The sequence below is a fragment of the Harpia harpyja genome, chromosome 2 (genome assembly GCF_026419915.1).
Source record: "Harpia harpyja isolate bHarHar1 chromosome 2, bHarHar1 primary haplotype, whole genome shotgun sequence".
Classification (NCBI taxonomy): Eukaryota; Metazoa; Chordata; class Aves; order Accipitriformes; family Accipitridae; genus Harpia; species Harpia harpyja.
The window spans coordinates 43,603,467-43,626,129 of NC_068941.1; the positions used below are offsets into that span (position 1 = coordinate 43,603,467).

The window sequence follows — 22,663 nt, forward strand, 5'->3', positions numbered from 1 at the left end:
GCCTGATTATTCAAACAATATATATGGATATTTGAGGAATGGTATTACACATTGGAGCTTTTTTGACTGAGTTCTTTTTAAGTGACTTCATAGAGTTATTTTTTTAAGGTGAATGTAGGACTTTAAAGGGATTTTTTTTTAAGCCTGTTTGTTTTTTCATTGTACTCGTTCTGGTTATGATTTGACAAAACAGAGAATGGAGGCATTTTCCTGTAGTTTAAACAAACAAAAAAACCCGTTCCTTTGGAAGTATGATAGCCTAGCTGTATGCAGATAACTTCTAAGTTATTCTATTTTCAGAACATCATAAAAGTTCAGTTTAACAGTTACATAATGTAACATTATGGTAAAATATATATATTGGGGTTGCATCCCCATGATAGAAGTTCAGAATGCTAAAGAGATGAGTGTGTTGGAGACTTCCCTGTAGCAATAACTTTCTCTAAACTGCACAAGCATTTGATACTTACGCGAGTATCACTTTTTCTGCTTTTTTATCAAATGGATAGCTAAGCCCTTTTCTTAACGTGATAGGTGGCAGTGCTGATTAGTTGAGGCCTTATGGATCCAGACTAACAGAGCTAACCAGTTGCTCCTCTCCTCTTGGAAGTGAGAACAGTAACAAGAATAACAATTCACCAAAGACCTCTGGGATAGGTAGGGCTTATGGAAATAAAATGGGAAAAAGTAAGTCCAATTGGATAAGCAGAGATCTGAAAATGGGAGAGATGAATATGGCAAGAAAGTGCAAATGCCTATGCAAAATCTCTATTGAACTGATATTTACTAAGGTCAGATGGAGGAGAATGTTATGTAGAGAAGATTTAGATTATCACCTTGAGTCCTTGTAAACTATCATCATGATTTCTCCCAAATACTACATTAGTAAAGAATGAATTTATATAATTATTGTCAGGCCTGTGCATTTCTTGAAAAAGGAATTGGGATTCTGTACTTGGCTCATAGTGGGAAAAGTACTTTATTTTTGCAAAAAGCAAATCATAAACATGATTATAAATTAAAAAAAAAAATCCTTGGTTTGGTGGTGACATGAATCTAATGGTATGTCCTTTCAGACAAAAACTGTATGTTCTTTCAGACAAAAATGGCAACATTAATTCCATGTTCTCAGCAAGTGAATTGGGATAGATCAGTTTGAAGTCATCTTGACACTTATGTGTAGACTGAAAGCAAAAAATGAAAACTGCAGTCACTTGTGGATGTATGTTGTTGAATGATCTTTAACTTACCTGGCAAAAGCATTCAGCACAACTTTGTTTAATACTAAAACAAAAGCTAAATTTGCTGAATTTGCCTCTGTGACATGGTTTGCAGATTTTATCTCAGTCTGGCAGTGTCAATGCTACCTCCAGGTTACAGTATAATTCTGGTAATATATGCTATTTGGAACGTAATTAGTTAGCAAAGTACCACAAAGCAAGCTTGAAAATCTGGCCCTCTCTCAGCCAAGATACGTAATAACCAGTCAGCCCAGACATCTGGGCTTCATGTTGTATCTGCTGTTCGTCTCTGAAATGTAGCTTTGCAGAACAGAAAAACTGTGTGAGAGGGTCTCTTGGATTACTTTAAGCAGTAATCTTGTCCAGGGCATCTCTTTCATTCCAATTTTGGAGACAGTGTTTATGTACAGGCAGTTTTTTGAGAAGTGAGATTTCATAATGCAGGGATACAAGTATGATGATGCATTTGAAAATAATTTGGGGGATGAGGGCAGAGAAGAAGGGAAGGTGAGCAGTTAGTTTCTAAATGAGTAGTGCATGTTCCCACAATCTTAAACCTCTTATTAAGAGACAGAATACATGTTGTCACACAGTTCTGCTATGTATCTATCTTTTGCAGTGCTGCTTCTGTGTAACTGTAGTCATAGTTTTGATTTACTGTGGTAATAGTATGGCTGGCTGCCTGGCAATAACTGAGCAGGCTCCTCTGAGAGTCTGATTAACGTGACATTCCCTTTGCAGGCTATACTTTGGCTCCTAGCGGCACAGTGGATAACTTTTCAGATTCTGGTCACAGCGAAATTTCTTCCAGATCTAGTATTGTCAGCAATTCCTCTTTTGACTCTATGCCAGTCTCCCTGCATGATGAGAGGAGACAGAGGCATTCTGTCAGCATCGTGGAGACAAATCTTGGTGTGGGAAGGATTGATAGAAGAATCATGATTGAACCAGATCAATACAGCTTAGGGTAGGAATTTTATTTGTGCTTACTTACATTATACTTTCATATAGTGTGTATGTGGCATGTCTATGTATATTTGTTCATGTAACTTTCCCTGTATCTCTCTCAAATATTTTTTTCTTCCCTGCCCTTAAAAACTACTATTTCAGTGCTGTGTTTTGTGATAATGCTCCATTTTCTGACAAGAAAAGGTTTTGTACTCCTTAGCATGTGATGAGGTCTACAACAGTAAGGCTTTACCTCAGTAGACCTTACCATCTGAGCATTTAGTAGTGCTGTAGATTATCCTCTTTATGGCAGACTAGTATCCTAGCCTGTTTTCTGAATGGGGAATTAACTGAATTAAATGAGAAATTATTCATACAATTATTCAGTGATGAAGCTGAGAACAGAAAAAGCTAGTAATTTTCCAGTCTGTTTCATAGAAAAGTGCATATTTATCTAACTCAAAAATATTTTACCCCAAATATTTCTTCTAGTCAACAGTAATTGGAAGCTAAAATTCACGTTAGGCTGCTGGTTTTCTAGGTAATTTTCTAGGTAATTAACTTCTGTAATGGTAGGGAAGCTAGTGCTGTGAGGAGTTGTCTAAATCTCTAGCAGTGAGCCTTGGTCTGAAAATAATTGGAGCTCTGCCTCCTATTTAGTCTCCACTTACTTTTCTGAGCTGTTACTTGGATGCTTCAGTCCTCTGAATGGTTCCAGGGGTTTTAATCCTGCAGGGTCTGTGGATGGCAGGCCTGTTCCAAAACTGGTGTACTTCAGCTTTGGAAATCCCAGGCTATACAAACTCTTTAATTGGATGCCTTAAATATTTGGCAGAGCAGGGTTCCAATCTGCATAGGAGGCTGCCCTGGAAGGATAAATCCCAGGAGCCTGGAGAGCTGCTAAACAAAAGTGGCACTTTGTCGGTTTTCTCTACTGCTATGTAAGTGATAGTGTCAGGCTTATTTAATTGCTGAAAGTCTACAGAGAGCATACTTGCTCTATGAAGTAGCATGTGTTTCCAAAATTAAGGTTAAAATACATTTTCATTTGTAAGAAATGTTGAAAAGGTGGCTTTCAGAGTTTCCTAAGCAAAAAAAAAAAATCTGAAAAGCTGAAACCTAAACATGAATATCAGCCGCCACCTGCTAAAACTCTGTTTCTCCCTTTTAATCCTTTGCTTTGCATGGCTGGAAAAGCAGTAGGAACCCAATCTATCAGTCTGTTCCCCTTTATATATGTCAGTGCTGTTTGCCTGTCTTAAAGGGCTGCTTTTGAAATTACACCACTGAAGTGTTAAGTTTTGTCAAGATATCTATCCAGTAATTTTTGTTTGTTTGTTTTATTGAGGATGAGCTTGAAATGAAATTGTTCTATTATCAAAATTGAATTAGTCATTAATGCAAATAATACTTCATATAAATTGCTTCAAAACCTTCATTCATTGAATCATAGAATGGTTTGGGTTGGAAGGGACCTTTTAAAGGTCATCTAGTCCAACCCCCCAATATGTTTGCTTTTCTCTTGATTGTTGAATTCTTCGTGTGTCTTGTAAATTATCTCCAATTCCAACGCTGGATTTTTTTTTTTTTTTTTTTTTTTTTTTGTTCCCTCATCAATGTGCATCTAGCTCATATGCACCACTGTCAGAGACCAGAGGCCTGTATGCTGGAGCAACTGTGCTTTCTTCTCCTAGTACAGAAGAGCTGTCACAGGATCAGGGGGACAGAGCTTCGCTCGATGCAGCTGACAGTGGCCGTGGTAGCTGGACTTCCTGTTCGAGCGGTTCTCATGACAACATACAAACAATACAGCACCAGAGAAGCTGGGAGACTCTGCCTTTTGGACATGCTCATTTCGATAGTTCAGGCGATGGGGCAGGACTGTGGGCCTCGGGCAGTCATATGGACCAGCTGATGTTCCCTGATCATGGCACAAAGTATGGCAGGCAAAGTCAAGGTAGGGAGGGCCTTGATCAAGCACAGTCCAGAGCAAGCTGGGCATCCTCAACAGGATACTGGGGAGAGGACTCGGAAGGTGATACAGGTACCATAAAGCGGAGGGGTGGGAAGGATGTTTCAATTGAAGCTGAAACCAGTAGCATAACATCTGTACCAGCAGAGGAGTCAAAGCCAGCTCCCATGCCCACTCATATAGCAGTATCCTCAAGTAGTACAAAGGGGCTTATTGGTAAGTTAAGTTTTGTTTGCCGTGAAGTATTTTAATTCATTTGCTTGTGATTCTTTGTATTGTTCTAAAACTGCGTTTCTTTTGTCTGGGTTGATTTTTTTATTTTATTTAATTTTTTTTATTTTTAAAGCAAAACCAAACATTTTGCAGTGTCTCTCCTTTAACGGTGCATTTATTGCTAGGGAATATATCACTTATTGTTGATTCTCAGTTCTGGCAGCATCTTTGGGTTTCAAGAGAGCCTGCCATACATCAAAAAACTAGCTCAACTGCTGGACATTGTTTTGAGAGGTTGATGTATTTAGGTGTCTGTTCTGAAATGTGAGCTTCTCTTCACAGTAAGGCTTCATGTTCTGTGTTTAGAAATCTTAGTGAATGTGGCCTGATTTTTTTAGAAGTGTTTTACTTTATACATCTGTATGACTTGTCTGATAATTGTGAAGATTCCTTACTTCTGAAAATGGCATCACTTTGTACTTAAATACCAACTGAGATGTTTAAATACCAACTGAGATGTTTCTTTGGACTGCTATAACTGAAGAGGTTCCTAAGAAGTTAGAGCTAGAATACATTTATAATCATTCCACAAAAGAAAGATCAGATAATATATAAAATAATATGAAGGTGTCCTTGGCAGAGCTTAACATTTTTCTCATACTGTTCCTTCTACACATTGCAGTCCTTGTGCCATCCAAGACCTCTGCATTTTTGCCTCTTTCCTTCCTTTCATTCCCCTTCACTTTGCCTTTCTTCAGGTTAATATGAAGAACTATCTAAAAGCCGTTTTGTGCTGACACAGCTGAAAAAGTCTGCCAGATTGAGGTCATGCTGAGACCACTGTGATAAACTGCTTTTCCATTTTCTGCCCAAGTATATTGCTTAGCAATGGCCCATTGCCTCAAAGCTTGGGTACAGATCTGAATCCCTGAACTATGAAGAGGAGGAAGCTGTGGAGTTCAGGACTCCAGGTTCAGATTCATGCCACTCTCTAATTTTACTCTTTGATACCCTTCATTTCCACCAGAATGTAGAACAAGCATGCTTCCAAACTTGCATCTCAAGGCAGTGCTTGCCACTACGTTTTTAGAGACTTGAGAGAACATGAAAGAGACCTGAAAATTCAAACCACACACTTCCATGCACTTCTGTACTATTAACTAATTATCCTGCAAATGTAACTGTGCATATCACTGTCCAACAGAAGCCACTATTTTTACATGATTCTTTTGCACTGAATAGACATTGATCTCTTGCAGCAGTATTTCAATAGAATTTTTCTACAGAATTTCTTCTGCATCAATGTTACTTTTCAGAAATCTTTGAATAAAATTTCTCAGAAACTTCTTCATGCTGCTTTGCTCAGTTAAAACAATTTGTCTGAGAAAAATACCTAGATTCTATTGGAAATTATTTGGTTTTGTTATAATACCAAGACTTTATTTTTAGTCCATAAAAACTCGCATCCAGGTAGCACCAGTTCAGCTTAAGCTTGTACTGCCCTCTCAGTCAATTCCACGGTGCCTAATGCAGGGTGATGTTGTCATCACCACTTGTGCAAGAATATACAGTGTATGACAAGCTGTGGAGAGTAAATTGTCTGTGTCAGTGGTTTTTTCCTGCTGTGTTTGTCTTTGTACTGTAAGTTAAGTGGTCATGTGTTGTTGAAGGGCTAGACCCACAAAAAGTGTTCAGTATCAAAGTCCCAGCTGAATTCTTTAAGTACGAAACTCCAAAATAGAGAGTCATGCCTATCTGCTCTGTGTCCCTGCAGATGCTTAAAATTCTTAATTGCTGTTTCCTCCCTTGAAGTTCTCTGCAAGAGAGAACTTCTAAGTATGCACAGAGTTAAGTCTTGTTTAGGTAAACAGTTATGCCTCAATGAGATCCGCAAACTAGGTGGTGGTCTTTCCATCTCCTATATAAAATCATATTCAATCATTGTTCTTAGGGGCATACGTTCAAGTTTCCATTTTGTAGAGAATACAACCATAAGAGCAGTGGGCAGTAGTGCATATAGAAAGTATCAAGATGAAGCCCACTTCTCTTTCTTACCTTTTGCGATTGTATCTTATGTCTCATTAAGTAGTAAGATTTGTAGGAAGAAATAATGTATCAGGTGCCTTCCCCCTCACCCCCGGAAGATGCTGAAAACAAGAGAGATGAGCTCTTGGGTACAAAGCCCATCTTCAGGATTAAGACAGTCATGTGTTGGGGGAGATGGCAGTATTCCTGATGTTTGCCACTTCTGTGGACTCTTGAGTCTTCCACGGTACTTTGATCAGAGTACGTTTTGTTCTATACAATTGATGGAACAGCTTCAGTTGCTAGGTTTGAACAAATTCCCCATGTAATTTGGTGAATTTTATTAGACTAATGCTTCACTACTGGAAGAACAGCTATATCCTGTGTATGTTGTATATTCTGTACTTTCTTGCATGGTTTATTTTTCAAGATCTCATTGTCTACTGTATGGTAGTTAACTTTTGTCCTTCAGATTTTCTCCTCCTGGGCTGTTGAGTTGGTTGATGTTTATTTAACTTTCACTGTTCATTTTCCTTTGAGCAGTTTTCCTCTTACTGTCTCTTATACTAATCTCTTCTTTTTCCTGCAGCACGAAAAGAGGGTCGATACCGGGAACCACCTCCAACTCCTCCTGGTTATGTAGGAATACCTATTGCTGAGTTTGCAGAAGGTGGTTCCCATCCAACCAGAAAGCCTCCAGATTACAACATAGCACTTCAGAGGTCTAGAATGGTGGCACGGACATGTGAGACTCATGGGACATCAACTCAACAGCAGCAGTCACATGGCCATTCAACTAGCAGGCCTGTGAACAAACCCCAGTGGCATAAACCAAATGAGTCAGATCCACGCCTTGCTCACTATCCGTCTCAAGGGTTTTCCACAGAGGAAGATGGTAAATTGCTAATTGTTAGATTTTGAGTTTGCTGCATGCAAAAATGGTCAATGCTTTCACAGACACAAAGCAAATGACACAAATGTGTTCTGCTATAGAAATTCTTGCCATAATTTGAGCTCTCTTCCATCTTTCAAAACTTGCTATTTATTAACTTTTTGGAAGGGGAGGAATTCAGTTCATCCTAAATATATAATTTAAAATTGGGAGTGTAGGTCCACCTGAATCTTGGACAAACAAGCAGCTGGCTTAGGCAACTTCTGTGAAGGTGCCTATGTTCACCAGGTACAGCCCTGCCTGCCCTGAAAGTTTCCAGCATACCTAATTTTTGGCACTAACCATGTATTTTAACAGTCAAAAAAATATCTTGGTCTATAGAGTACCTGCCCATCTGTCCCATAGAGCATTGTTGGTCAGGTTTATTTGGATAGTCACTCACATTCTATCTGAAACTCTTAGACTGTGGACACTTCCACACCACTGCTTCACGTAATGAGCCCACTACTCTTTTGCTACCTCACTTGCCCAAGTGTGTCTGCATCTTTATGCTTTAGCTCAATTATAATGATAGAAAGATTGTGTAGACATAGTCTTTCTGTTTTTCTATGGAGTGCAAGCGTAGCTGGATTGCATCTTTAGGGCTAGGTGCTCAAAATTTAGGCAGGGCAGTGCCTAAATCACACATTTGAGTGCTTTGTTTTGCTTAATGATAGAAAGGCTAATGTTCCCCTTCCTTCCCTAACTGCTTAGTTACTAAGGTTTTATGTGCAGGATGAACTCTGTAGTTGAACATGATGGAAAAAAATGAAATCTACTTTAATCGAATTGCCTCAAACTTTGAGAATTACCATGACAGAGAATTTTAATTGTTTCTACCAATGATGACTAAAGCTGCACTCAATTTTTATGCAATCTTAATTTAAATAAATCATAGATATATTCAGGGAAAAAATGTAAGATGGCTTTATGAAGCTATTGGATATCTAGCAGTAGCTGTTGTGTTCCTCAGGCTGAGAAACTGCACCTTTCTTAGTTATACCAATTGTCTTATTTTCTTTGAGAACAAAATTACAAAGGAATGTTTCTCATGAGACCTGAAATTAGAGATATTTAGATTGGTTTAAAATATATACCTAATACGATGAAATGGAAAACACACGAGCACAGTACAGGTTGTTTCATTCAGTAGCAGTCTTGTTCCATATGAACTAAATTCTATTTTCCCCTATCCTATTGTGTTTGCAGAAGATGAACAAGTCTCTGCTGTCTAAGACTTGGGCTTTTCTGGATCCAGAGTGAGCCACCTTAAAGGAGAGCACAAGAAGACGTCCCTAGAATAGGAGCCTTGGAGCTATAGTTAAAGGATGGTGGACCTATTTGCCTCCTTCCCTGCCTTAAAGCAGCATGGGGCTTCTTCCTCTGCCCCTCCCCCTTCTGTCCCCTCTCCCCTTGCATGTGAAATACTGTGAAGAAATCGCCCTGGCACTTTTCAAACTGTGTTGCTTGAAATGCACAGTGCAGCAATCTCCAAGCTACCACTGTCGCTGTCTGCCACATCACACAGTATCATTCCAAATTCCAAGATCATCACATCAGGATGATTAACTCTGGCTGCACTTCCCAATGCCTGGAAGGGTTTTTTGTTTTTTAAATCTTCCTTTTAGATTTTAATCACAATCCTAGCACTTAGTCTCATTGGGATAATGAGATAAGCTAGTTGTCAAATTACATTTGGCCTTTAACATACAAAGAGAAAAATGCATTGAAATCCTTCAAGGAGGCAGTGCTTTTTTGCTTGTTTACAATGCCTTTGTTACGATTTTGTATGTTTGTGTTTCAGAGATCAAATACTGCATCTGCGTAGTAATTACAGTATTATTTCATACTTGTAAGTAGGGTTGCCAGCCTGAGCTCCTGGAAAGAATATTGCTATCACGTGGCTGAGCAGGGCAGAAGGGAAGACAGAGGTTACGGGATGCAGCCTTTGCTTGACCGTCTCGCTTCACTCTTAATGTGCCCCACCCTGGAACCTTCAAAAGTTTGTAAATGTTAGCATTAATAGCATCCTCAGCCAGGTCTAGCGTAAATGCAGAAACACATGCTTGCAACTGGCCGGTGATGGAAGAGGACACTGTGTGTTTCATACCTGTGCCTTGTGGAATACAGGATGGCATACTAAAAAAGAAAGTGTCCCATTCTAATGAGACAGATGGCAACCCCACCTTTAAGTTATATATTATTTTTATTATTTTTTTTTTTACTATATAGTAGTTATATTAAAAGAAAAATTAACTGGATAACATTGCAGTGAAGGCAAGTTGGGATGTCACAGCTCGTGTCAGCTGTTAACACTGATCTAATAACCTCCATCTATTGACTTTGGCATTAGGGGATAAACGAGCCTTTAAGTAATGAAAAATAACACGTTTAGATTTGCCAGCCTTTGCAATGCAGAAATAGTCACAACTGTTAATGGCTTCATGGAACACTGCATGTGTAGAGAAGGCCAATGTGTAGCAACCACCTGCTCACAGCTGCTATTAACCCTATAATGACTGAAATGACCCTCCCCTCTATTTTTGTGTTGTTTTTGCACAGACTCCGGAGAAGTGAAGGCTGCCAATCCGAGTAGTACTCAAATGTGAGGAACTGCTGGTCTTGGATTTTTTTTTTTTTTTCCATTGAACTCAGCTGATCATATTGATCAGTAGATAAACGTAAATAGCTTCAACTTTTAAAGATCAAATTGCAGTGTTTTTTCACTGTATCAAACAAATGTCAGTGCTTTATTTAATTCTCTCTCCTGTAATCATAGCTTTTGTCTATTTGCTTATATATCACATTGTCAATTATGCATTTGTAATTTTACATGTAATATGCTTTATTTGCCAGTTTTATTCTCAAGGCTATGGACCTCATGTGCATATAGAAATACAAAATCCTAGCTCTATCACAAGTTGCACAAATGTTATATAAGCATTAAGTAATTGTAGACCATAGGACTGCTAATCTCAGTTCGCTCTGTGATGTCAAGTGCAGAATGTACAATTAACTGGTGATTTCCTCATACTTTTGATACTACTTGTACCTGTATGTCTTTTAGAAAGACATTGGTGGAGTCTGTATCCCTTTTGTATTTTTAATACAATAATTGTACATATTGGTTATATTTTTGTTGAAAATGGTAGAAATGTACTATGTTTATGCTTCTACATCCAGTTTGTATGAAGCTGGAAAATAAATAAATATAACATTAATGAAGTCCATATTGATTCTTATGCATTTTACATGTTCCACATACTTGAACAAATTTATGAAAAAATTTTACTTCTCTGTGTATTAATATTAAAGGGACATTGCCAAGTGATGTGGGCAAACCATTGGTGTGGAGTTTTTCTTAATATACAGTTGTGCTGCTGATCATTGTTGAAAAGTTTGGTGTGTGTACTGCTGAATGAGAATGACTGAGATGTTATGTGTCTCCAGCAGAAACATCTGAGATGCCAAAAAAGGAGTATAGGTATGGTCTTAGGTATATATAGAATGTAAACAGTTTTAAAGGAAAGATTTTGTTGATTTTATATTCTGAATGGTGTAAAAGTAAGGAATACATGTATTGTGGTTTAACCCCAGCCAGTAACTAAGCACTGCACAGCTGCTCACTCACTCCGCCCCACCCAGTGGGATGGGGGAGAGAATCAGAAGGAAAAAGATAAAGCTTGTGGGTTGAGATAAGAACAGTTTAATAGGACAGAAAGGAATAAAATAATAATGATAATAATAACCATAATAAAATGACAAGAATAATAAAAAAAGAATTGGAACATACAAAACAAGTGATGCACAATGCAATTGCTCACCGCTTGCCAACTGATGCCCAGTTAGTTCCCGAGCAGTGATCCCCCCAGGCCAACTCCCTCCAGTTTATATACTGGGCATGACATCACATGGTATGGAAAACCCCTTTGACCAGTTTGGGTCAGCTGTCCTGGCTGTGTCCCCTCCCAGCTACTTGTGCCCCTGCAGCCACCTTGCTGGCTATAAACACTACTTAGCAACAACTGAAAACATCAGTGTGTTATCAACATTCTTCTCATACTGAACCCAAAACACAGCACTATACCAGCTACTAGGAAGAAAATTAACTCTATCACAGCCAAAACCAGGACAACATGTTTTAACATTTGGGTAGAGAGAAGTATGGAAAGTGATCCATTTGAGTTTTTACCAAAGAAGGTATTTCAAGTAATAAAGATCACCCAATAGCATCCCCAGTAATAGAAGTTGATGTTAATGCAATGTCAAATCTGTAGAATTCCCCCCCCCACACACAGGTTAGATTCAGTACTTTCAATAGTATGCAGAAGACTGAGTTAAAATGTCACTGCTAAAGCCATTATCAGCTGTATCCCATGTAGCTTTAAAATGCTTGACAGGTGTTGTTTCCAAATCTAAGATTAGCTCATTGCAAAAAGAAGCAACAAAGTGCTCTGTCTAGATTTAAGTCTTCCTAACATAACTCTAAAAATGTTCCACACCTAAAATACAATCATAAGAAAGTTTAAAATAATTGAAAATACAGGACTTGTAAACATTCTCTTTTTATCACTGGAATCTGTAGCACTGTAAGGAAAGAAATTATGGAGACTATTAGATTTGTATGGTGTGTGTGTGGGGTGGAACTACTCTCTGTGAATCTGTGGCTAATACTTGTTGGGTACATTTCAACAAGCTAGAGAACTACTGTTGGTTCTGACATTAGTAGAATCAACAAACATTTTTACGTATCTTATCTGCAAGTTTGTCCTTTGGTAATACTAACGGTGCGTTGTTAGGGAAATAATTCCTCTTACTGACTCGTGAGGTATGTGAACCGATTGCACACTTGTCAATTTTTTTTTTGATACGTTTGATATAGTATTGAATTAAGCAATCCTCCTGTTTATGCCTCCCTTCTGTAATGAATATTTTTAGAACACATTACATAGAGACATTCTCAATGCTTATCATCCCATACACATAGCTTAATTCATTGTGGATTGGGAGATAAAGAACACTTCACACAGCAACCGATTCAGTAGAGGTAAAGGCCTTGCTATGGTATGACTTCTTATGAAACAGATTTGATAGTTGTTCTAGTACGTGTAATATGAATTTTGTACTTAATGTGTGGATGCAGCAAGATGCGGACAAGTAAACTACCAGTTGCTGAGTTTTGGTGTTACATTAACCAAAATCGCATGGAACACTGCAATCTAAGGAAAATTTTTTTTGTCTGAAGAAATGTCATTCAATTATGTGTACTCTTTTATGACTTTTTCACTGAAGCTTGTTGAGGCAGAGGCTACTTCTTTATGCAGTATATTACACATTTGGGGTCAGCCATAGAAGTCATAAAAGCTGAGGTATTGAAGGTATTGCTTTAATGGATAAACCTTGGCCACCTGGAGACGCATGCATGTTTTACATTTATAAATCTGAGACTAAAATATTTGGTCACCTGAAGTGGGGAACAGTGTTGCTGTTTTAAAACAGAACAAAACCAAAAAACCCACCCCAAATTCTCTATCTGCTTCAAGACTAGTAGGAAATGTAATAAAGTTCCAGGCTTCCTGTCTCATATGGATTGTAGAATAGTTGAGACAAAATCAACTCTGGAGAATGCAAGTAATGATTTAATTGCAAGTATTAATACTTATGTATTACTTGATATGTGATGAAACATCAAAAATACTTTTGTGGACAAAGCTAACGTAGCAGCAACAGCTTGACTAACACACATTAAATAACATAGATCTATTGAGGAAAATATGAACATTGTTTAAATGACTCTGAAAATTGACCCCCTCAGGAGAAAGCAACCATCTGACATCATTAGTATAATGATAATAATAATTTGGTCACCTATCCGTAGATCATCCTTTAAGTGAGCTTTGCAGTCTTGTGTCTAAAAATGGCATTCTTTGAGAGAAGGCTGGGAGTGAAAGGAGGTTTACTACTGACGTAAGATGGAATCAGTTACTTTCTGTTTTCCGTTGAAAATGTGATAAATGAAAATTTGTGGGTTTTACTAGAATATGAGAATTTTTAAAGCTCTATCTTGCTTATATGCAGTGACTATTTAGGAATGAGTAGATATGCCCCAGGTACCAGAATACTAGCTGTTCTTCAAATTCATAAATTGATATAATTGTATCACAGGAGCAAACCAAGAAGCTATAAACCATGAAGGTATTCAACTACTAGCAACCATCAACTGCATAATCTTAAACTATTCTCATTTGGTTTTACTGGATTAAATTTATACAGTGACACTCCACACACATGACTGCATTCCCTGCGGAGGAATGAGTTTTGGCGCTCTGTGTAAAGACTCAAGTTTGTGTTAAGTAGAAGTGCTGGCTTCTCTTTAAGTGTAGACTTGTCTACCTCAGCCTTTTATTTGGTGGCACTCTCTCATGGCTTGACATGCTCAGTCTCTCAGTCTTCCCTTTCAGTTTGGAGTGCTTGTTTGGATTTTGGGGGGGGGGGGGGGGATCCTTAAATGGGTTGTTTTTTCCCAGGTAGTCAAACCTCTGAAAGTAGGATCATTTTCTTTGCAGCACTGTTGCCCTTGCCGGCAATGAAACTCTTTGTGTGTGTGTGTGTGTAAAAACATTGTAAATGTATGTGTAGATATATATATAAAACCCCCCATTGTATACCAATGCAGCATCCACTTTTTTAGCTAGGTCTGCGCTGGTAAAGAAGCCAGTAGAGCATTATTTAAAGGCATTCGAGTGGTGCAGTTTGTCAATCTTGTTTTCAGTGAAACTTACACCAGAATAGTGATGTTTAAAATGCCTTCTCAGTCATTGCCGAAGTATTTTGACATGCAGTTGTTATCTTCTGATCCAGTTCCAGAAGAAAATTGCCACTTGCCCCAGGGTCAGTAGCTATGGCAGAGATAAATTGCCTAGGTGGTGTGTTCAATCTTTTTTGAGGCTTTTCCCATCACTAGAGAAATATGAGGGGTTTTAAACTAGTTTCTATTGAGTTTTGTGTAACGAATAAGATCATCTGAACTGTGGCTTTCTAACAGAAGGTAGTCCGTGTGGCCCAGGATGGCTTTGCTTCCTTGGTGTCTGTGGTCAGAATCCAAGTAAAACATGGGAAATTGCACTGGTAAAAAGCAACCTTCCAGACTGAGGCCCCACTTTTCAACATCCATGTAGAACTGAAAAGGTTGTTCTGATTTGACAGTGCAGGAAACCCTCATACAACAGTCTTGATACACATGTTTTGCTCTTAAGAAGAGATAGCCTTTGTTGCTGCATTTCTTAATTGCAAGGCTGATCTACAGCCCCAGTAGTCAAAGGTTATCGAGCCTCCATATGCTGGTTTACATGTGTATGTGATTCTTGCATTAAACATTCTTTAAGCCAAGTAGTTCTCTTCCTTTCTCTTTTCTTGTACCTATGTCTTTTACTCAGTCTGTGATATCTGATACTAACTAGTTCTTTCAAAATTCTGGGCTGAACACTATTGCTGTTTTCATTAGTCTCTATTTAACAACATTTTCCATATTTAAGAGCAATGTTTCACTTTGTTAGGTAGCTATAGATGGATTATTCCTGAGCTCTGTTCTTTCCTGGCCATATAGTGGCCCTGATGACTCATTTTGGGTTTGAGGTATTTATTCAGTTGAAGAATCTTTGAGTTTTGTGTCAATAAAAAACTAATGCAGCTTGATTTCTGTCAATTTTGAGCTTCATCTCCATCCTCCAAAATACTAGTTTGTTAATCTTTGTTTACTTTGCTGATTTTGGTTTGGGTTAGAGGATGGGGATTAGGTTTTTCTGATTACTCTAAAAAATCGTTTTGGTTTGTTTTTTTGTTATCCTGGTGCCTTGCCCTACATGTTTCTTCCCCTTGTGTGGCAGTACATTCTGGACAGCTTTTGTATCTTGGGTAGCCTATGAAATAAGTGACTCTTGCTCTGCGTAATGTTAGCTGAGACCTTGGCTGAAGAATTTTACTCAAGTTTTGGTACTGTGCTTTGAGAAAGTCTGCACCTTCTTGACAGAGTTAGAGGAGAACAAGAAAACTTAATGTCTGTGAAATGCAGCTTCCAAGGAAAGCTGGAGTCCTATTTCCTATGATTCCCTGAGCTAAAGAACTTGGCTGTCCCTGGGTTCTGTGTATGCTGTGAATGGAGGTACTCGCACAGTGCAACTGTTTAAGCTGAACAGACCTGAAAAACTGATGGAGGTCCCTCCGTGATTAAGGCTGAACATAAAAGTTTCTAAAGAATTTTGAATTTTGTTTTATTTTCAGATAATAATGTTGGCAAAATCACCAAGCTTCCTGAAATTTTGCATGCTGTGTCTCTGTCCACGTGAAGTTCATTTGGCAAGTCAGTCATTACATTTGTGAAAAGCTCATAGCAGAGACTTCACTGAAATTCATGTTCATAAGGCTTATGTATTTATTGCTCTTGAATACGATTCAACAAATCATTCATGTTTTAAGTGCTTTGTTGACTAAGAAAGGGTGTACTTAGCTGCTTCTGCTCTTCCCAGCACATACATGCTTTTCCTCCTTCTCCTGCCTCCTTTGTTATTCTTCAGATGCACAATTCTCCCTCCCTATTAACCTCTTCCTGTTGCTTATATTAGCTGCTTTCTCACACAGCTTCTCTTTGCTCCTTTGTAGAACATAGCACCACCCATTTCCTTCCTCCCAAAGTGTGTTTTGTATGCAGTCTTCAGAAACAATGGAAGGAGGCAGCACTTCAGTGCTCAAAAAGCTTGAAAGGAGTGTACCCAGGCAGGGCAAATTTGGAGTTCAGTCCTTTGCACATACATAGCCCTTTTCTCTGTTGTTTCCTGAAAGCTGGTTTGTTCAGGTTTCTACGTAGTACCCCATATATATCCGTACCATAACACTTACTTTGTTGTACTTGCAATGGTTATGATCTGATGAATAAAGAACTTTTTTTTATTTGCTGAAGTCTTTGTCAGATACAAATCGAGCGTGGCTCAGGACCAGCGGAGGGAGTTGGGGAGGAGGGGAAGCAAGGGAGGGGTGGTGGTTCTGGCCAATCCAAACAGTAATCTTACAAGGTAAAATGGTCTGTTGTGTAATTAAAAGGGTCTAGTCTACCTGACTTTTTTTTTTTTAATCACATTTCTGCTGCTTTTAATCATGTGTGACCAATATGCATTCTCTATAAAAACATGTTTCTTTCCAAAATAAGGTTGGAGATCTGTTGCTAATGACCTGTACAGGACTGAACTACCTCCACTTTGTGTATGACAACATTTGGCTGGTTGGGATGCCTCCATTCTGGCACTTGTTCTTCGAGCAGCTGGCTTTCCAGAGTGGTGAGAATAGGCACTCTTTCTTGGTGTAGCTTTGTGTTTGGATCTTCTCCATTCTCTTTATGGGAACTGGCATGTCACAGGTATATTTAATGTTTTTGAAGTCTCCCTGGATCTTCTGTAATTCGTTGAAGATTATTTCCAGTTCCTGGTTGCTTATGCTGCAGAGCTGCCTGTGTTAAGGAGTCAATTGGATACATCCTACTTTTTCTCTTGTGATGTGTAAGTGGGATGTAATGTTGCAATTTCAGTTCGTATGGAGTAGTTTCCAAATTCTCATAGTTTCTGAACAGCTGAAGTAATGTCTTTAGGCAGTTAGTATCACCCTTTTCCTTTAGGGGATTGAACTAAGGCTTGCAGAGGTCAGCAAGTGTCCTGTAGATACTATTGCAGCCAATTTTAATTTCACTACCCAGGGTATTTCTGGCAGGCATTTGAAGGTTGTGGCTATAGCTTCCTTCATGTTACCTTTGCATTAGCGACATAAAAATGTCATCACTTGTGGGCAAGGCTCCCTTAAAGACTTATTTGTGCATCTGGTTGATACACTGTGCACAAATATAATTTTCAAAATGACGGTCCACTTGCTGAGAGTGAGTTACTCTATTCAGTCAAGTGATACTGTCTATAATTATCACTAACAGGATAAGTTGGTTTAGTGTTCGTTTAAATTGCTTGGATCTGATGCAGACATTGTTTTGGTGTCTTTACAACTACTGGGCTGGGGTTTAAGTGTCTACTTTCAGCAATTTTGCCTTTGTTTTCCAGGATTTGTTTTTTTCTTTGAGTGCAGTGAGTTCTTCCTGAGGTAGGTGTTGCACACTTTGTGTCTTAAATCTTTACAGACCTCTAAGCTGCTGGGATGTCACTCTACACTGTTTGCTCTTAGGACTTTTTTGGTTTGCTTTTTACTCACCTAACTATTGTTTGAAATTTTTGGTTCAGGCTTAGGGTCATTGAGGTTTCTGAAGTTGTATGTTTTCACTGAAATTAGGAGTATGTGGTGTTTTTGTAGTACCTGCAGTGTCAGCCTTTATTCCTTTCTTAGTTGTAAACTTGTCCTTGGTCGTAGTGTTGTCCTGATGATTGTGTCCTTGTAATTTTAATAGCTTTGGCTGAAATTTCACTTTCTTCTGCATACTGCTAAAGAAATCATTGCAGCTGAATGCATTTGCTGCCTGCTGATATGCTGATATTCTGTCGCTCTTTGCATCTGGTGCTAGTCCAAGCGTCACAAACAATTTCTTTTTCTTGTTTTGAAGCGCACTAATGCTATATGTACAAGATACACTTGACGCTTGAGATGGGCTTTTCTTGGGCATGCTTTCATTTGCAGCAGTTACCGTCTTTGGCCAACAAGCAGGACATTTTCTCTCGAGGATGCATCTCAGCATGCAGACAGATGGCTACGAAAGAAAATGTTGATTTTCCTGTACACTGGGAAGTCCTATCTTGTACTGTTAAAATTCTTAATTCTTCATGCAGTTCACAGGTGCCTGAAGAACTTATGGTTTCGCATGGCAGCCTGTACTATAATGTCTTGCTTGCTGATTATTTTTTTAAAACAATCTTCCTTACTGGTTGTCCTGACAAGATGTTCCTAAAGGAATCATTTTCTGATTGGGAAACTGAGTAGCACAGATTTGCAACTCTTTCTGCTGCAGATAGCTACTAGAGCTTCCTTAGTCCTTACTTCCAGCTTTTGCCAAATGGAGAAGTGTGTAACTATCTAGGTATGTAGTTGGCATTCTCAACACTTTATACTGTGTTGTGAAGAAACGTGCTTATTTGTAATCAGTGGAAAATCAATAATGCTGTGTTTTTTAACAAGATCTTTATAAGCAAAAGTTATACTCCTTTCTATTAGGTGATCTACCTTTAATTGCCCCCTCCTGCTCCCTGCTATCGCAGCTGTATTATCCAGTGTTTCAGTTCTAACACTATTTCATTAACATATAGACCTGTATCATATTTTGTTTTGGTGAGCCATCCTAATGGCTACATGATTCACTACATACTTTTTCCACAGTAGAAAGTCCCAGTTTGGTTCATTCTGGAGTGATCTGTGCTCTGTAGCTGAGAAGGTCCTGCCCTCAGTCCCTGTGGGCATTTGTGAAGGTTGCTTATTGGTGTGGGTCACTACAAAACAGTACTGTGGTTGAAGCATGAGGTTCTCCAGATTTCTGATGCTCTGAAAGTGTGCATAAATAAAAGGCGTGCATAAATAAAAGGCATGCATAAATAAAAGGCACACATAAATAAAAGGGGAAGAGTGAAAATTGCTGGCCTGCTGAAAGCGGTCATGTCCCCCTTCATCTGAATGAGCTGCTTGACAGTAGTTCAAGTTCCTGTGGCATGATGGGCTGAAGGCTCTCTTGTGGGCTGTCCCACTTTCAGTGCCTGGTTGAATCCCTGCCTGCCTTGTGTCCTTGTGGAGACAAGGGCACAAAGCTGACTTAGCTGAGTCATCAGTCATGTTCTTTTGATTATTCACCTAGGATTATCAAATAAATTGCTGTTGCTGCTGTTTGGGAGTTTGGGGTTTGTAGGTTAATGTTTTATACATTATTTTACTGCTTTCCTTCTCCCTTCAGCTGTATATCTTGCAGTCTTTGTAAATTTAGCCTATACCAATATTTGTTTTGCATATGAGCTTTCACTGCATTGTAACAGCACAATCTGCCCTTCATTCCAGTCCCTCCCCACTGTTTACCTTCACTTTACTACATCAAATGTGGATGCTTAATTTAGACTGGAGACCCTTTGAGAAAGGCAGTATGCATTTATAAAATAATATCAGTGGATAACTCCTCTTTCCCTAACAAAATTTGTTTTCTTTCTGGAAGCATGCTTTGCATTGCCAGGGCTAAAAAAAAAAAAAAAAAAAGGCCCACTTCTCTGCAGATTTCTTAAATTATAGATGCACACTTAAACAGTTTAAAAAACTCTGCTTGCTCAGTGAAGGTCACCTTCTTTCACCTGAAATATTATTTTATAAATGAAACGTGCTGGGATTTTAGAAACGAGGAATTGGCCAGATGTACCCAATCAATACCTTTCACAAATCTGCTAAAAATATGTACTTAATAGAATACTGCATGTTGATGACATAGCATTTATTCTTATTACAATAAATTGTGTTCTTCAAAGATGAGAGTTCAGTTAGATTTATTGACCTCTTCATCCATACTTAAGGAAGAAAAATAGTGATGGAATGACTAAGACTGCTATTGTTACAATGGTCTGCAGAATGTGAACAAACATAACACTTATTTCAATCTTCACCTTTTACCTGTCACAAACAATGACCTTAGCGCTTCCAACTTTTTGTTACAGAATAGCATGTTTCATTCCAAGTAGAAAAATGTAGAAGGAGGGTAATTAGCCCAAACCACAGAATGGGCATCACACTGATATGACCTTTTCTCAGTAATCTTTTAGGTATACTCACATTCTGGCCAAACCACAAGCATGCAGAGCATGGGTAATACACACAAAAAGAGTCTTGAATGCACTTAGTTTTGCAAGACAGGGTGGCAGCAATTCTTTCACTGGCCATTAGTGCTAGAAATGTCAATCAGATGAGATAGATCTCTTTAGTTTACAGAACTTGTCATAAATGAGTGATAAAAGTAATCCAAACTAATACAAAGAACAAAGTACAATTCAGAGAACAGGGTATAAAAATACTATGAGAAAACTACTACTTAAAAATATGTCATGGGAATTAATACCTGAAGAAAACAGTTCTGAAATTTTGAGCTTTAAAATCAAATTACTTGTATTCATAAAGATAACTTATGTTTATAAGTTGACGGGCTGATTCTGCCTGCTGATCATTACTTTGACCTCTTTTCAGGTCCCCTTTCATCTAAGATGCAGTAAGCAATAAACCATCTATGCCTACAACATATTTACAGATGAGTAGAGTGCTGGGGCAAACAGGACTCAAGTATGTTTGGCATATTTGTTGCCTCCTTTGACTGTGTAATCTACCCCACAGGTGTTGCCAGGGTGAGAAAGGCCTACCTCCCATATCATGACCACCTCCACAAGGAAGGGAAGTTGGGTTATACTTGTAGGTGACTACCTTCTAGAGGGGAACAGAGGGTCCAAGGTGCCAGACAAACCCTCCTCTTAGGGAAGTCTGCTGCCTCCCTGGGGCCTGGGTTAAGGACTTCACTAGGAAATCTCCTAGCCTGCTACGTCCCTTGGATTATTACCCATTACTGCTCTTCCACGTGGGTGGCGATGAAGCCGCAACGTGTAGTCCAAGGGTGATCAAAAGAGACTTCAGGGCCTTGGGACGGTTGGTGAGGGGATCTGGGGCACAGGTAATTTTTTCCTCTTCTTCCAGTTGTGGGCAGCGACATTGGAAGAAACGGATGCACCCAGTCTATTAATACATGGCTCTGGGGCTGCTGTCACCACCACAGTTTTGGGGTTTTCAATAATGCGATGTTCTACACAGCACCAGGCCTGCTGGCATCAGACGGGATTCACCTTTCTCAAAGGGAGAAAGAGGGTCTTGGCTCATGAGCTAGTGGGGCTCATTGACAGAGCTTTAAACTAGGCATGAAGGGGGAGGGGAAGGGGGATAGTATCAGGCTTGCCTGTGACAAGCTGTGGGATGACACACCAAGGTTAGAGGGACGGGGTGCTAGTGAGGGCCCTCAGCCTGTTGCTCTGAGACGTGCTGGCTACACTGAAGCACACTTGAAGTCTTATGCAGATGAGCCAGGGACTCCTGAGGTAATAGGAGCCAATAGGGAAACATGAGTGAAATACCTCAAAGGAATTAAGGGGGGGTTCCTCTAAGAAGGTGGCACGGCCAATAGCCCAGCTGAAGTGCCTCTACACCAATGCATGCAGCATAGGCGACAAACAGGAGCAGTTGGAAGCCACCATGCTGGTAGAAATCTACGACCTAGCTGCCATTATTGAAACTTGGTGGGATGAATCCCATGACTGGAGTGCGGCTATCGATGGCTAGAAGCTGTTCAGAAGGGCCAGGCGAGGAAGGAGGGCTTGCCCTCTACATCCAGAGATGGATAGAGTGTGAAGAGCTGTCTCTGAAGAATAGCCATGAGCAGGTTGAAAGCTTATGGGTAAGAATTAGAGACTGAGGCAGCAAAGGGAACCTTATGGTTGGTGTCTACTACAGGCTGCCCAGTCAGGGCCTTCTTACTTCAGCTACAGGAGGCATCACACTTGCAGATTCTTGTCCTGCTGGAGGACTTCAACCACCCTGACATCTGCTGGAAAAGTAGCACGGCGGGCTGTAGGTAATCCAGAAGACTCCTGGAATGCATTGAGGGTAACTTCTTAAGCCAGGTAATAGACAGTCAGAGGGGATGCAATACTGGACCTGATGGTCATCAACACACATGAGCTAATCAGTCATGTCAAGATTGGAGGCAGCCTGGGCTGCAGTGATCACACACTGGTAGAGTTTGCAGTCCTGAGGGATGTGTGTCAAGCAAAAAGTAAAGTTAGGACCCCGAATTTTAGGAAAGCAAAATTCCAGCTGTTCAAGAAATTAGTCAATAGGACCCCCTGGGAAACTCCCCTCAGGGACAAGGGAGCAGAACAGAGCTGGCAGATCTTTAAGGATGCTTTCTATAGAGTGCAAGAGCTCTCGATCCCCAGGTGTATGAAATCAGGCAAGGAAGGCAAGAGATGGGCATGGTGAGTTGAGACCTGTTGGTCAAACTAAAGGGCAAGAAGGAAATGCAGACAGTGGAAGCAGGGACAGGTATCCTGGCAAGAGTATAGGGATGCTGCCCGGTTGTGTAGGGATGGGGTCAGGAGGGCCAAGGTGCAGCTGGAGGTGAACTTGGCAAGGGATGCAAAGAATAATAAGAAGGGCTTCTACAGGTGTGTCAGCCAGAAAAGGAAGGTCAGAGAAAGTGTACCCCTCCCCTGATGAGCAAAACTGGCAAACTGGTAACAAAGGATGAGGAGAAGGCTGAGGTACTTAACATTTTTGCCTCAGTCTTCACTGCCA

General features: G+C 39.6%; 1 protein-coding gene across 6 annotated transcripts in view; it reads left to right on the forward strand.

Annotated features, from left to right (window-relative positions):
* The window catches only part of RAPGEF2 (Rap guanine nucleotide exchange factor 2), a 193,439-nt gene extending 182,768 nt beyond the window's left edge, over positions 1 to 10,671 (forward strand). For all 6 annotated transcript variants that reach the window (XM_052778303.1, XM_052778320.1, XM_052778313.1 and 3 more), the window contains 4 exons: positions 1,983 to 2,208; positions 3,818 to 4,377; positions 6,989 to 7,294; positions 8,540 to 10,671. In XM_052778303.1, the coding sequence (XP_052634263.1) occupies positions 1,983 to 2,208; positions 3,818 to 4,377; positions 6,989 to 7,294; positions 8,540 to 8,565 (1,118 nt within the window). In that variant the 3' untranslated portion in view covers positions 8,566 to 10,671. The remainder of the gene's footprint in view (positions 1 to 1,982; positions 2,209 to 3,817; positions 4,378 to 6,988; positions 7,295 to 8,539) is intronic.
* The last annotated feature ends 11,992 nt before the right edge of the window (positions 10,672 to 22,663 follow it).